This window comes from Lampetra planeri, chromosome 21, assembly GCF_965212315.1.
Source record: "Lampetra planeri chromosome 21, kcLamPlan1.2.h2, whole genome shotgun sequence".
NCBI classification, from domain to species: Eukaryota; Metazoa; Chordata; class Hyperoartia; order Petromyzontiformes; family Petromyzontidae; genus Lampetra; species Lampetra planeri.
The window spans coordinates 6,215,046-6,232,153 of NC_136127.1; the positions used below are offsets into that span (position 1 = coordinate 6,215,046).

General features: G+C 44.0%; 1 protein-coding gene across 3 annotated transcripts in view; it reads left to right on the forward strand.

Moving 5' to 3' along the window:
* Window positions 1-17,108, forward strand: part of LOC144724566 (catenin delta-2-like) — a 279,333-nt gene that overhangs the window by 204,329 nt on the left and 57,896 nt on the right. For all 3 annotated transcript variants that reach the window (XM_078603836.1, XM_078603837.1, XM_078603839.1), the window contains one exon: window positions 6,194-6,326. In XM_078603836.1, coding sequence (XP_078459962.1) covers window positions 6,194-6,326 — 133 coding nt within the window. The remainder of the gene's footprint in view (window positions 1-6,193; window positions 6,327-17,108) is intronic.

Genomic DNA, 17,108 nt, shown 5'->3' on the forward strand with positions numbered 1-17,108 from the left:
GAGTGTGTGTTGTGCCCTGGCCATTTTTTTGCGGAGAGACTCCCAGTGGCTCCTGGCCCATCTTCAGCTGTGGGAAAAAGAATTGCGCCCCAATTGGACCTTTGTGCAGGGGGTTGTCTAATTTGTGGCCTGTATTCCAGCATGAATCCAGCTACGGCAGGTACATTTACAATAAAACATCAACAAAAATGGGGAAATTTTGGTCGCGCGCAGCTCCTACCCATCATTTAAGCGCTTGGCAGTGCACGCACGCAAGGCTGGCTTCATCTACATGACAAACGAAACCTGTCCAGGGGTTTTATTTATTTGCATTTTTTCTCAATTTTTCTCACAAGGTATGGCTGCTGATGCTAATTTGAGTGTGACTCAAACAATCGGCAAAGTCACAATGCACGTCCGGCACTGAGAATTGTGTAACCCTTGCAGGGTTCTCCCTGATCAGCCTAAATGGTGACTTCTTCCCAAAATATGGAATGGAGCCCTTGGTGCATCGGTGAGAGCACTAATCTCTGAACCCAATGACCTGTATTTGATTCAGTCATGTCTAACGTCAGTGGCGAGTGATGTCTGTCCTGGACCTGGGCACACCTTCATCAACATTCAAATGAACAACACTATACTCCTTGCGATGTTTAAGTATTACGTGAACTATATTCAGTGGGGAGAGTGGCCTTAATGAGCACTAGTCGTGTAAATGCATCTGTTCATTGATCAATATTGATTTATAAACTCACACACGATCCGTGTTAAATCACATTTGTAACAATTTATGTTTATCAATATATATGTGATGGGGGGGGGGGGCGTAGTGGTTAGCGCACTGTTCTGTGAACCCAGTGATTTGTTCGATTGCCGACCTCTGCTAACATCAGTGACAAGTCATTTCTGAACCGATCCTGAAACCCCCTGCCCCCTACACCAACTCGCCACTGACCAAGATGGTGAAGTATGGCTAAAAAAAACCTATGACTGATGCATCAAGGGGAGGCCTTTCATCCAGCAGCTGATCGATAAAAGGGTCGTACGTTACTATACATGTTGTATTAAACTGGTTTTGCACGACCCCTGCAGCTGGTAGATGGCTCTTACGTTCACCCCTCTTAAAAAAAGTATTTCTTAAAATCGCAACTCTGAATTGTAGCGATCGATCACATTTTCCATGGATTGGGTGGTGGAGTTTAATATTTCCCCCCCCCCTACTGTGCACACATATGGTGCCCCTAAATGTGATGCCAGGCTTTACCGTGATGGTCAAGCAATTCATGCTTTTATTAGGACATCCCTTTTTTGCCTCGGAGGTTTGATGAGATCGGGTTTGACTGCCGTGCATGCTTTACAGTCATGCCCAGCTCTGAAAGTACAGGGCAGACAAGAAAGAGGCAGAGGGTTAATTGCTTTTTTGGCATGGCTAACGGGAGCCATTTAAATTGCTGGCTAAAGGAGGACATTGATCGCTCCAGTATTTTCTTTCTTTCTATCAATACCGAATAGAACGCGCCGTACTCAAGTGCTCATGTAACAGCGATAGAAAAAAACAAACGCAATGTCGCCTTGTCAGGACTTAATTGGATATACTGTACTCTATTTAGCAGATTGTGGGTGAATGGGTTAAGGTGGATGAATCACTTCTGAAACATCTTTTATGTGTAGTTTTTGGATTTGCTCCATCTCTGTCTGGCCCCATTACCGTATGGAATAATTGGAAATTGCGGTGGTCTTTTATCCGATTGTTCTGGTCAATGCCTGGTGTGTAATAAGCTGGCAAAACTGGTCCTTTTAGTAAGCTTCTTGAACACTCACATTAAAGCTGTCCCTTGGGAGATTATTAACATTACAAGCTGGACAATGTCCGTATATTTTTGTGAGCTTCCAGTAGACTTGCATTATAAAGTGATTTATTTCACATGAATAATGTATGTGCTAGGAAAGCCCATTCCAACAGTTGTATTCCCTATATAGGTGTTTATATCAGTGAATTAATACATGTGTAGTGAGTTCAACTGAGTCGCAGATGCACTTCTTGGAGACAACACATTTATTGATACCAACACAAAGGGGTAACTGCCCCTTCACCAGATAACAACCTATGGTGGTAGACCACCAGGGTAACTACACTAATTACACTGGGAGTAGCTACAACACACAGGACCCCAGCTTGGGTCCAGGTCCACGTGTTGGTGACTTGTAGAACGCAGAACGTAGATTCTTCAGGATGAACAACAGCAGCCGGTCTCTCTCGGGGTTCCGGCTTTTATCCTCTGTGGCGGGGCTGGCTCCATTCTTAGCCACGACCACCTTCTAGAATCCTCGAGCAGGATCTCGACCCTGACACGTGACCACCCCTAGCCCCCACCTGGGGCCCTGTGTAGACTTTACCAGTCACGTGTCCTCTAGGGTCAACCAGAGTGCCATGGCCTTTCATAACCCCATTCCCGTGGCCGGCACCCTGACACCCCATCCTGTAGGGGTCGGCACTACACGCAGAGCATGGTGCCATCCAGCGCTGTCAGACAGTTCTCACCGAGCCCCTCTCAGGCCGGTACTGCACCCACATTCTCGTGGTGCCCGCGATGTCAATACATCGCACGCCGTGCCTCTCTCGGGCCGGCATTACACAGTGACATCCGCGATGTCGCTCTACATTTTAAAGTATGAATACTTCTATGGAGGACTAAAACTTAACCAGTTGATATTTAATATGACTTGTTATAACTTGAGTTCGGTACCCCACCCGGTTCTCTATATATATGCAACAGAACCTGGATATAAGCACACCTTTGGAGCAAGGCCAGGTGTGCTTATATCTAAAGCGTGCTTGTATCAGAAGTTGGCCTTTGTCATCCCCTCACCAGCGTAATGTAGACTGTCCCTTGTATATACAGTATAGAAAAGTGCTTAAGTCAGGTGTGCTTTTATCCTGCAGTGCAGTGTATGGTCCCTACTTCCAGTTATATTCAAGTTATGCTATCAGCATCATGTCGAGATATACATAATCCATTTGCAAATCTCACAAAGTAGTGTTCTGTCTGGGTCAAATAACAGTTGAAAGATATTTTTCACAGGACTTGTGAACAATCCTTCAAGTGGCGATTTAGTGTAGGCGTCACTCTTACCCCCATACGCTTTGCCTGAGACTTCCGCATGCTAGTGAAACCAATGTTTTCAATTCTCAGAGGAGAGATTCAGGCAAATTAAGTGAGGAATGCAATTTAATAATTAATTTGATGAGTCTTTGCTTTGGTGCAGTCCGTTGGTCAGTCTGGTTTAGGCAACGGGGCGAATTGAATCCTGCATTCAAATCCCAGATCTCGGCTCTTTTCTTCACAATGCATTTTTAGACTGCATTCACCATAGCACAAGACAGTGGCGGCTCCTGCAAAATCTCTCAGGGGGGGCAAATGTCTGGATGATTGATAAGGATAAGGTCCACCCATGCAATGGATAAATTAACAGCTTAAGCATGTAAAGGCAACTTCACTTCTTTAATATTAATGAAAAATAAAGTGACTCTTACAATACATCTTGTTTGTTTCTATACTCACTATTAAAACAAACCACTCAAGTTTCTTTTATTAAAGATTCCACTAGGTGGCGACAAATTATATTGTCGGATGAAACGTGCTTACGTATGATGACGTAAGCACGTATGATGACGTAAGCACGTTAGGGCGAGCCCTCCCAGAAGCCATAGAGAATGCATTGCAGCGCCCCCGTTCGAAAAAAAACATCTTTGAATGTAAGTCTATGGGACCACTCGGGGCGATTCTCAGCCGGAGGGAAATCGCCCAAAAAGAGGCGGTACTCCACAGAACGTAGCATGACGCTGATTGGACTATATCCAGAGGCACAGTGACGGCTAGCGTGACTGTGGTTGAATGACATTGGTGGTGCGTCGCCCAATCGCCCTAATGAAGAAACCGCCCCTGGCACAAGACTTCCATCATTTCAGGCACACTGGTTGCAGTTGGCACCCTCTCTCATCAAGAGACTAACTAGGAGCCCTCTCCAAGCCTCTTCCCAACATCGTCAGGCAACTCACTGAACAGATTCAATAAACGGATTCAAGCCAGCAGCAGCTGAGTCTACGTACTTTTCTCCAAGTCTACTCTTCCAGTTAAAACCCTCTTGACAAAAATGCTGGATCTCTGCAATGTTCGTGACCCTACCATTGTCATTTTGCTTGTTCAGTAAATACCGCTGCACTTTCTATGCGTTCCATCTGCTGTCGTGATGGTCCATGTGTTTTGCGCACCTCCTATTGCCAAATGGTTAAACTTTACTCTCCCCTTACATGCATCAAGATCGGTCACACGTGATGGTGGGAAGCTGCAGCCATTATATTAATTTTAATGTCAACTTTCTTTCGTGTCACATAAACAGGGTGCGATCCTGTGACTTAAAAATCACTTCTGCCACCAGATTAAGTTAATTGGACCAGCTGTGCCATTTCATAGGCTATTGCTAGGCTTGGGCTTTCAATTTATATGCACAGCCTTTTCATAAGCCAGTTGAAAAGCCAGACCAGTAAGCCAACCATCCAGACAGACAACAGGGTATCCATTCACTGACGCAGTTGCTTCTGAAATAGATGATTTTTTTTAAGCATATGAATAAAAAAAGCATCGCTCATCTTCTTTTGACAGCTGCATCGTAGCACGCTGCACACGGGTGCTGTGCAATACCGATTCGGCCGAAGTAATTCAGCCCGAATCCATCAAACGGTTAACTGTTGAAATTGCCGCTGATTCCGCGGGGAAGCTGTTTGCACTGGAGCGGAGTTTGAAAGTCGTTTCAAGTACGATTCTCCCCCCCGCACCACCTCGCTCGGGCCCGCTGTTGGCTTTAGCGTCGTGTCGTGCCTACGTGTCGAGGGTACCTGATTTGTTTTGCCTTTGTTGTGTGTGTCTGTGTATGACTCTTTGTGTGCGTGTGCACGCACACAGGCTTTGGCGTGCGCGCGTGTGTGCGTGCGCACACTTGTGCATGTGCGAGCCCTGGCGTGCTTGTGCTTGTGTGACATTAAGTGTTCCTGAGTGCTAGTGTGATTATGTATGCATGCATGATCCCTCTGAGAAAGTAAGAGAGAGCGAAGGAGACGAAGAGTATATTTTTTAATCTGTGAAAGCATATATGAATTCTAAGTAACTGCATTTGAATGAGTGGTTGCGATTTGTGTGTGTGTGTGCGTGCAAACACACGCATGGATGTATTGTCTCTGAGTTCATGAGTGTTTACGCATGAATATGTGATGTGTGGTAGTTACTGTTTTCATGTTTTATGCTGCTTTCTGTCTGCCTGGACGTCTCCCTGCCAATCAAACCATTTTTACAAAGGAAAATATTATTTGACCTTTCATAAATTATAAAGAAACATCATGCCATGAATAAGTACCACATTGATTTATACGGCAGTTTTTTTGGGGGTAGTCGTGGCATAGTGGTAGGTGATCTTCTGTAGGAATCTGGCGACCTGAGTTAAATTCCTGGTCATGGCTAACATGAACTCATCCGGCGTGTACCTCCCCTTCACCAGCCTGCACTAAGCAGTGTGGTGAAATATTATCTAAGAACCCTGATAACTAATGCAACATTGGGAGGCCTTCTTCCAGTCGTGGTAATCACCCAGCCATCAAATGGGCAATTTCAAATGTTTATCCAGGGTGTTGCGATCCATTGCCCATACATAGCCAGGCCTCCTGCATAGGCATGGTCCTCCGCATCATCGAGAGCGATGATCTGAAGCAGCACGAGGTTGAGCGTGGACATCCCCTTGGGCGAGCCCATCTACAGTTGATTTTAGTGAATTCATAAAGGACTCTACATTTTTGATTATTATGTATTATGAACATAGTTGTGGGGAAAAATATTCAACTTGGAACTCTGTAGCGAACAGTGTCATTAACCTTTGTTAGGAAACAGCCCTCTCATAGCATCGCAGACCTCAACATTGGTATTTAGCGCCTGATCGAAATGGCTGAAGCCATCGACTCGCTAAACTTGAGAACCGGGTTTAATCGCAGGATTCAAACCTGGGAACTCAGCAGTGCCAGCTCGATGCTCTGCCCACTGAGCCACCCGGGCACCTCTGCAGTGCAATGATCATCTACACGGATGAGTAACTGTCAGCTGTATAAGACTAACACGGCTGACAATAGACTTACGTCGCGAAAATGTGCATTTGTGCGTGCGTGCAGAGAGCTGGGCTGGCGCGACCCTGACCTCCTGGAGGTCATCCAGATGCTCCAGCACAACCTTCCATCGATCCAGGGCAACGCGGCGGCCTACCTACAGCACCTGTGCTACCGCGACTCCAACATCAAAACAGAGGTGCGCATTTCCTCAGCACCCCACCTGCCCCCCTCCCCCACTCCCACCCACTCCCCTCCCACGCGTGTGATTCGTCGCAGTGGAATTTCATTTAGTTTGTAGAAAAGGCATATTTTCACTCTTTGAGTCAGTACTGGGTGGCATTTGTTTTTTGGCACGTTAAGTATTATTTTGTTTTATTTTAATGATGTGTTATGATAATTGCTGTATTCTGTTATAGTTAACAAATGCTCAATTACGCAATTAATATTTTATTAATAATCCTGCATTTCAATCGGCGATCTTCAATGGCTAAGGATACTGTATAAGTGTCAAAATGTCCAGCAAACCAAGTGTGTAGGCAGATGGCATCCCTTAGCCAAGTCGAACATGATATGCGGTGATGTATTACATACAGTTCAGTTTGGGGTTAGAAAGACTGTCAACTAATAGGGGGCACGTGCATATGTAAGGGACTTGGAAGAGAGTAGTTTTACATACACAGTAGTTTTACAAAGGTGATACAGAACTGCAGGGCCGAAAAGGGGAGAACAAAAACAGTGAATTGGTAAAGGTGTGGACGAAGATACTTGATGGACGCAGAGGGGTAGGCATTTAAATATGAATGGAGCAGCTGCCTACAAGGGGTGACCTCTCATTGAGCAAAGGTTGACCGGGGACTATGACACGAGGCATTGGTGACTTGGGTGGAGAGAATCTGGGGGAGGAGTGAAGACATTTATATCATGGATAAATAATTCTAGCCGTTTAGGTTCATTCAATTGATTATTTAATTACAATGATTTACCACACCAACAATCTCTTAAATCAACCATCTACAATAAATCCTCAGTGCTAATCCCCATGGTGCTAATTTAAGTAACTTAATTAATTACTGCTTAACTAGAATTATAACATGAAATAAATCTGGCCTTTTGAATAAAAGTAATCCATTATTGAATTACAATAATGTAAATTACGAACAATAAATATTTATACATCTGGCTCAAATTGTGTAACAAATAATCACTTTTTTTCACCTGCTACAATTATACTATGCCTAGCCCCGAAAGAGGATTTTTTTTTATAAACCATTAAGCTTTACAAAAACAAGTATGAATTATAACTAACATAATACACCTTGCTTTAATTAAGGATACCCTATTTGCTCCAACAATTAAATAGTGTACTATTTTAACCCCCTGTACATTGTAACTAAGCAATCAGTATGAACCGTTCAATCCGGTTCACCTGCATGGCTGTTCGGATGACATAATTGCATTCACCTGAAGATCAAGATCAGGCAGTGCATTCACCCGGACAGATCTGAGCTATTGGTACCACCTGATGATGTTGGTATGAATCCCTAGCGAAATTTTGTACATTGTCAAATATTCTGCTTGCTTTCAAAGTCACCAATTTGCTGAGAAACAAAAAAAATGGCTGCATTTGCCCCACGTAACAACTCGATCGGTTTGACTGTATGGGGTGATGGAGGGCTACAGGTCTAATTGGACAATAATAGCTTTTTGGCCAAACCCAAAAAGATACCAAATGTGAGTCAGGAGGAGAGAAAGTTGTTATTGAAGCTGTGTCAGGAGGGTCCTACTTGTTAGGTTTGTCTAATTATTTGAGTATTTGTTGTGTGTGAGAGGAAACCTTGCAGAAACCTTGGCGTAAATACATTGTGCTTTCACGTAACTACTTTCATTCTCCTCCCGATGTCCCAATGTGGAAGGCTAAATTGATGAGGTATTTATCTCAGGGTGACCTGTAGATCATCTTATCATAGGGACGTGGCATATTTATTTAAAATTATTTTATTGCGGAGGTATGACCTTCATCTCAAAGATACCACTTTCCATTGACAGTTGATGCTTGCTTTGGGGCATGCTGACAGTTCCGATTAGACCATAATTCCCCGTGATCCATTTTCTCCTCTCAGGCTGTACCATTGTTTTGCCAATTCTCTCTTGACTCTGCAGAAATCCGTTGGTTAGTTGCCATGGAAAAATTATTGAGGACCAAATGGAGGTCATAATAGCTGGAACCAAAATGGGAGGAGCGGACCAAGTGGGGAAAATCCAGGTTGGCTGACAAAAGGGAGGGTTTATTAGATGTGGTGTTCTCTGAAGTGTGTAGCGGCTAAACAAAGAGTCAAGACGGACAGCATTGGCAGCGGTGCAACAAAGCACAAGACAAAATAAACTCGCCACATCCGTCATTAGCACTGCCTCATAAATTAACAATGCAATAGAGTAGGCTGACTTTTCCAGCCCATCTTTTGGGGGAAAAGGAAGAGGGAAGACATGGAATGATCTATTTGCAGTTTGGAGAATTCACTTCACACGGTGGGGCATTGAGAAAACTGGGACATTTAAACAGCATTTACAGTTGAACAGTTTTTAATTGATACATTAACAGTTTTCATTCGTATGTGTTGAGTGAAGCAAATCTTTTTTTTAACGCGTTAAACCAGGGGTCTGCAACCTTTAAGACATAAAGAGCCACTTGGACCCGTTTCCGAAGGAAAAAACAAACTGGGAGCCGCAAAACCATTGCAACTATTAAAACAAATATAACACTGCATATATTGTTTCTTACCTTATTGCTATATACAGGATCGTGCAGTCAGCTGTCAATCTGAATAAAAAAAGGACTTTTTCACTTAACAATGTAAAATATATTTTTGCAAATTAATAGCTAAATTACCTGGTTAATGGGATTTTTGCTCCTGAACCTCAGTGCACAGTGTCTGCACATCAGGGCTGTAAGACGTCACCTTCATTTTCACACAGGCTTGCAAGCTGTCATCTGTGAGGCGTGATCGATGTTTGTTTTTAATATAGTTCATGTTGGAGAAGACCTGCTCACATACATATGTGGAGCCGAAGATCGACAGGACTCCAAATGCATACTTTTTCATGTTTATATAAGTGTTGGGGATGGCATTCCATGTTTCGAATACAAGTTTGTCCTGTTTGGGAAGGTTTTCAATATCACTCCATTTATGATTCTGAGCCAGAATGGCCTTCTGACGGGCAACATCCTCAAGAGTAGCGGTCAAGCATTTGAACTTGGACACCCATATATCTTTGTCGGCTATATCAGCCAGTTCCATCTCAAGATCAGGTTGACTTACACCTGCAAATGCAGTCATATTCAATAGGGATGGATCGATCGCCAGGGGAGTGACAGGGAAGGATAATGTCGTTTTTTCCTCTCTGAACTCACAGAATCGTTTCCCAAACGAACTTTGCATTGTGGTGATTGCAGACTTGAAATATTCCAAATTTATCGTATCATGACTTTGTTTGAACTCTCTCAAAGAGGGAAAGTGAGACAGTGTACCTCTCTGTAAATCTTTGACAAACACTGTCAACTTGCGCTCGAATGCCAAAACCTCCTCCAGCATGTGCAGGGCTGTGCCTCCTTTCCCCTGAAGGGTTGTATTTAGCGTGTTTAGATGTGTTGTCATGTCTACCATAAAATGTAATTTTTCCAGCCACTCTGGCTGTTCCAGCTCAGCAAAGGTGAGCTCTTTGCTGCCCAGGAAGGTTTTTACTTCTTCCAAACATGTGACAAAGCAACGGCAACGTTATTGCCTGTCACCGGGCGGGCAGTGTGGAGCTGAGCGGCGACCTGTCAGCAGCGGCAACGCCAGAGCAGGTGTCACAGTGCGCCTCCTCCCCTCGCTAGCATCCGCCCCGGAGCCGCGGTCAAGGTTCAAAAGAGCCGCATGCGGCTCCGGAGCCGCAGGTTGCCGACCCCTGCGTTAAACCATTCATATTAAAAGTACACTTGTCAATAAAAGAAAACTATCATGGAAAGTACCACTGATGCAGTACCTCATTATGTTGTTAAACTGAACAGCTCCCTGCATGAAGAAACATTCAAAGTTATATTATGAATATAATATTGCTGGGCGCAGTGGTGGTGCATGCCTGTAATCTAGAATTTTGGAGGTGAGCGTTGGTGGATCACACGAATGTTGTGGAACTCCCTTCCCATGGGTGTTGAGGTATCATACCCCTCTGACCTGCTCGAGTGGACTCTACTTCTTCTTGGTTCTTTCGGTAAAGTCACATAAAATGGAAATAGTAAAATAATAAAAATAAAACATAATAAAATTATTCTCACTACGTTTCGGCCACAACGCAAGCAGCCGTCCTCAGGTGAAGAACAGGTCTGTTGAGAAGACAGAGTCTTCACCTGAGGACGGCTGCTTGCGTTGTGGCCGAAACGTCGTGAGAATAATTTTATTATGTTTAATTTTTATTATTTTATTATTTCCATTTTACGTGACTTTACTGAAAGAACCAAGAAGATGAATCCCTGCAGTCACGAAAGCTTTAAATCGAAATTTGGACTCTACTTGTTCGGTCTGTATAAGTGTTGCCCCCTCGCATGCATGGTTTTTCCCCAGGTGCCCCTGTTTTCTCCCCAATGTAAACGCTCATTAATTGGCAGTAAACATTTTCGTATACAGAGGACTGCAGAGCTTGGGAAATTGTTGACGCTGGCTCACCGCGTGGCTGCGTTCTCCTGCTTAACTGCGGTTCCTCACACCTCCAAGTTGTTCTCTCTCTCTCTTTGAGAGCGAGTTAATAGTGCGTATTGCATTTTCAAATTCTTTATTATCATATATATAGATACAAATCAGTGCGAAAAATACGAATGTGTGAATAATATGAATGGGTGTAAATGGTGCGGTAGTGTGGTGGTTTTAGTGCGCTGCACTACAAACCCAGCGACCCGAGTTTGATTCCTGCTCGCGACCAATAACAGTGGTAAAAATTCTAACCGGTCCTGAGCCTTTCTTAGATATCGCTTAGCCTCAAATGAGTACCTGGTGGGGTGTGTAAACGTTGCCACTTGGGAGACAAAGGCGGCTGGGCGTGATGCTGGCCACCCAATCCCCTCGTGTGCCAGTAGTTCATGATAAAAGCACATCTCTTGAATGTCGATTTTTTTATTTTGCCAACTCAAGCCAGCAGAAGGCATTCCCACTTGCACCACAAAAGCTGCCGATCCATTAAAGTCAATGAATGTTTGGTCGTTTTCATTGGATTAAAAGCAGCGACATTCTCCCCAAGACTGACGTCATATCGCCACCTTGTCACCGGCTTTGGTGAAACGACATCCGTGGTCCGTGACTTGAGGTTGAGGGGCCGTGCAGAAAATGGTGGACGGGGGGGGGTAGGAGGTGGGTGAGCCACGGTGGCGAGATGGTAATCTTCCTCGCATGGTATGCACGAGGACAGGGGTTCGATCCCCTTCCTTGGCGCCTGCTGTATATTTGGAGTTTGCATGTTCTCCCCATGGTTGCGTGGATTTTTTTATCCGGGTCCTCCGTTTTTCCCCTCCACTTTTAGAAAAATGCATTAAGATTATTTAGAATATTTTGGTGCTATAAATGTCCAAATAATGGGCCGATATGTGGCCAGATCGCTTTTGAAAAATAAGTTAATACCTCAGTGGGCTTTGTAGGATGGAGATGGTTTAGTTTAATTTGTATGTGTTTGGGTGATTTGTTTCCCTTTCTTATACTTTGCACTACCATCATGTTTTTGTTCTGTTATTTGTTGTTGTAACATTCTTACCCACCCCTACTGGACATCTGTGAAATAGAGCTTTATAGCTTGATTTGAAGCTTTCGTGACTGCAGGAATGCATACTCTTTGGTTCTTTCGGTAAGTCACGTAGGTAGAAATAAAAAAAAATCACGACGTTTCGATAGCAACACAAGCCATCGTCTTCAGGTGAAAATCGCGACAGCCGCGATATCTGCTGCGAGCAGCACGATGTCTGCTGCAGACGATGGCTTATGTTGCTATCGAAACGTCATGATTTATTTTGTTTTATTTCTACCTCCGTGACTTACCGAAATAACCAAAGAGTATATATAGCTTTATAGCTGATCGGATTCCTCCAGTACAAATAATTATTCTAATTTTGAGTCTCATGCCAGTTTCACAGATTTCCAACCACTTACTGCATTTGTGATGCAACTTTTATAGCTCACTAAATGATGATGGATTGAAAAGCTTTGCAATTAAGAGGCTTCCGTTCTCTGCATTGCAACGATCGTGAAGGTTTTACATTTAGTATTTTTGCTTGGGAACTTTTTTTGCCTGCCGTCGTGCATTTGAACTACAAGATTAATTTGTTATGGAAAATGTCACGCATGTATACGTTGTCAATATTGACGAAGAAAAACTAAAACCAAAGTGTGTAAAAAATTATGCAACATTGCAAGCTTTGCATTACGCTGAGTCAGAGAGGAATGTACAGATCAGGGAACGAATACAGATAACCTAATATTGACTCAAGAAAAATAGACATGGAATTTCGGCCAAGAGTGAAGCGAGGAGTGATGAAGGGGAGTGGCAGCTAAAGGAGGGAACATGCCCGAGAGGATGACCGCCACAGAGATTAAGCGATTAGATCAGAGGTCATGTGCAGGAGTGAGCGATTGTGGCACCGTTGGGACTGTTAGAGATAGTGATGACATATAAGGAGGCCTTCGTCCACCAGTAGATGGACAATGGCTGATGGTGGTGGTGATAATTATTTTAATAGTAAAATTGTACTGTTATATCGATATTAGACGAATCGACGAAGAAAATATTCAAACTGACACGGCAACTTAGCCATGAAGTATCTAAAGGTATGTGCAGGCGTACTGGGACCGCATGGACGGATGAAGGCTTGTAATTTTCTTTGAAGGCTTGATGTTTTTTTCCTTCTGGCCAGAAAATACCAAATTTCAGGAAACGATCACGGCATTTAAAATAATCCCGGAAATTTCAAATGCAAGGCTGTCTTCCAATGGGCAGTTTTTCCCGTGGTAGACAAACTCCGTGTACCATTCGGCAGCGGCGGGGTTCGCAGATCCAGTTTTAAAATTTTCTGCAGATAGCTTGTGATTTTTTTTATATCCCATTATCATTTTTGCACCTAAGTATTCCTCAGAGGCTCAAACAAATTCTTGGGATAGCACTCTTTTTCGGGAAGAAGCAATATCTGGGTTGTTGTCACACTTATGCAACACAAACACAGAAACTTGCCTTATTTTCATTCAACATGAAACAAAAATGCAGCATAATTGAGTGTATGCTGAATCCTCACCCACTACCACTTACCTATCCTATTTCCCCAATACAAATTACAAATATACACCTCATCTTCAATGCCAACTCCCAATTAACTTCTCATTTCTTATCCCGATATCTGCCTCCTCGATGCCACAATCCGTCAACTTTAATAAAAATCAAATTGCTTTTGACCGCCTACAGTAGCGTACACATCGCTGCACGAACGCAGACCTGGTGTGGAAAAACAATCGCTAGCCGCCGTTTTTGTATTTAGTGCACAAGTATGCGTCCCCTTGAGAGGGGCCCACTTCTACACACGCGTGCGCATGCAAGGGCACACAATAACAGATTTGACGTACGTGATGAATAACCCTCTCCGGGAGGAGCGCAATGGGTTCTACATTGGAGCACAGGTGTCGACTGTAGATTCATCCTTTCGAGTGAGGCGTTCTTAATTATTCGAACGGCTGGTTAGCTGAAATTATGCAGATGTGTTTGCCAATTTTGGATGATGTTGACTGGAGAGCCCAAAGTTAGTTGTTTATCAACCTTGTGAGGACTCAAAAGGGCATATTGCCTTTATGACCAAAATGGAATGAGCGGTTTATAAAATAAAAAGTAAAGAAAGTGCTCTTGTGACTGTTGGGTGACCGTGGTTCATGCCAATTAATGGGGTGTCTTGTGTGGTCACGGTTTTCCTTTTATTAATCATGTACGAGGATGTAATTTAAATCCCATACAATTTAGGCCAAGTGTCAAATGCTCTTGGTTGCATTTAACGAACTAATTTCCACACGTTAGTCTCCCTTTTTACCTTATCATGAATGAAGCAATTAAATGATTACATCATTTATTTAACATTGCACAGATTTAATCAACCATGTATGTATGTGTGTTGATTAGGCATGAAACATTTAAGGTGATAAGAAGCAACGTTAAATAACTTAAATTGCAGGTGCACAATTAAACATTTTTTATGGTATGCTGAAAATGCTTGCACTCTTTATGAATGTAGAGACACTCCGAAATGCACTGAGATGTGTTGGAACAATTTAGTACCCCCCCCCCCCTAGGTAAATTGATTAATCGTCATGATTCAGGGCCACATTTCGATTCAAGAATCAATTCCTTTCTTTGAAATTGCGTAAATGTAAGTATCCATTAGTGAAGCCAGGTGATGGTGGCTATGCATGCCTGTAATCCAGCACTGGAGGCAAGGGTCGAGTCAGAAGATTATTTCCCACTGAGTAAAGCCCATTGAGCTAAGGGGCTCTTTTTCAATGGCAATTCGGCTGGCATACAACATAAAAAGCTTAGCACAAGTGTTGCAAAACTCCCCTTCTCGTGAGCGTCGGAGGTGCCATAACTCTGGTTTGCCAGAAAAGCTGTACGGTAAATGTTTACTACATCTGCTCCACCTGTATGGGATCGAGTGTTGCCTCCTGTTGCATGTGCGGATTATCTCCTGGGTGCTCTGGTGTTCCTCCCACAGAAATGGAGTTGGCCAACATCTCAATTGAGGGCCAGATAGCTTGGGCAATTGTTGGCGGCGGTGCTGGCCGCCTTGCCACTTGATTGCAGTTGCCCATGCCTCTTAATCTACAGAAATGGCCCATTACAAATTTGTAACCTTAACTTTAAGTGGCTATATATTTCGTCATTCTTCTCTTATTGTATACTGGTAGTGTAAGTAACTTATACCGCGTGTCAAAATAGTAAATACAATCTTTATTCATCTCATTCATGTTTCTTACCTATAAACTTATTTTTTGTCTTGTGGAGTTTACGTTTAAAAAAAGTACCCAGGTACCACGCGATAAGCCCCGTGGTGAGCCAGCGTTATTCCATTTTCCCATCCGTCAACTTTAAAGTAGTTAAATTAGCAATTTAGTGATATTTATTTATTTATTTCCTTACGCCGCTGGCAAAGCTGACGGGGGTTGCCCCTAGCAACGCACACGCGTTCATTGCGAGGTGGGGGGGGGGGAATTCTCTCGCGTTATAAATACTAAAAAAATACACACAACGCTGAGGTTAATTCTTCAAAGTGTCATGTCTTCTTATCCCCCCCACCCCAATGTGTGCACTTACTACTATAGGGTCGGTAGATACTAATATTATAGCGCTTAGATACTATTATTGTAGAGCGGGCGGGGGGATGGTGAGGGAGGGCGAGGGTAGCAGCCCAGTGCCAGCCTGCCAAAGTGCCACTTCGGCCGGCTGGGCAATCTAGGCAAGGCCGGGGGCTCTGCACGGGACTAGGCCTCATGACGGCACTCTTGTCAAGTTAGTAGTTTGTGCTATAGAGTCGATATATATTGCTGTAATGGGCTCAGATAGGCGCACGCACTTCTTTGGAGGCAACACTGTTTATTAACAACCTCGTTACACTAACATAGGGTGGTAAACACCGTCCTGCTCTGACTAACACACACACCGTCACTCTATCTCAGACTCTCGTATACACTAGCATGACCCAGCCAGGTAGGCTTGACTCTTCTTCTTAGGAGGCGTCTTCACGATCCCTCTCATTCTTGACACGGGCAGCCTCAAGCCCCGTGAGAAGGCTGCTTATATCGGCCTCGGCGAGTCCAGGCCCCACCCCGGTCACGCCCCTCTTCTAGAACCCTCTCGAAGCGCCCCGGCTGTCCACCTGGCCACCCAAGGTCCCCCCAGGGCCCCCGGCCCCCACCTTGATAGGTCACGTGTCCAGCCGGGTTCACTCAGAGTGCCACGGCCTCACCCAACCTCCAAATCCCTGAACCGGCCCTGATGTCATTCCTGCCTCCAGGAATGACGTCAGGGCCGGGACTTCTGCAAGCCTCTTATTATTTTGTTGGTGGAGAAATGGACAAACAGTCCACCTGGGCTTTCACAATAGCTTCGTATCTGTGTATGTATATGTAATGCTTTAAGATAAGTTTTGAAATATATGTTTTGCCTGGGCAACGCCGGGTACTTCCCGCTAGTTACCTATATATTACTAATTTGCTGTGTGGCACATTACCCAATGGGGAAGCGTACACGTTAAACAAAGGTGCTGTTTGCCCCTGCAAACGTGGAAAAAAATGGGACAATTTTAATTAATAGTTTGTTATTTACTAATTAGTGATATTTTTCAAGTGTGCAATATACGTGTTTTGTTTCCCCATTATGGAGTCAAAACTGACCCTTTGCCTCTCCCATGACACGTCGGTAATTAGGCACGAGCTTAAATATGCACGTCAGTTCTGGCAATGCTACTCCATGGCTGAGAGTCATTAATTAAAAGTCCTCAAAATTGAGCTCTCCAGATAATAAATAGCCATGCCAATCACAGGCCCAGCTTATAGATTCATAACCTTGAAAGGCTGGATGAATACAGGCATGGCTTGTCCAAAGTATTTTTCATTAAAATTCTGAAACATACACTTGAGAAATCCACACAGATCTGCTTGGTGGCTTTGGGGAAATGTGGATGTGTGGGGGGCTGCGTATGGGAGCAGGGCCTGAATATGCCCCTCACCACACTGCCATCTCCTCCAATCCCCCCCCCCCTTCTCCCTCACATCCTCCCCCACCTCCAACCAAAGTAATCCTACTCTTTGGTTCTTTCGGTAAAGTCACGTAGGTATAAAATATAATAAGTAATCCTCTCCCAAGCTACTTCTTCACTATCTTCACAAGCAATTTTATCTGGAGGGCACTCCGTGGATTTTTCACCCCC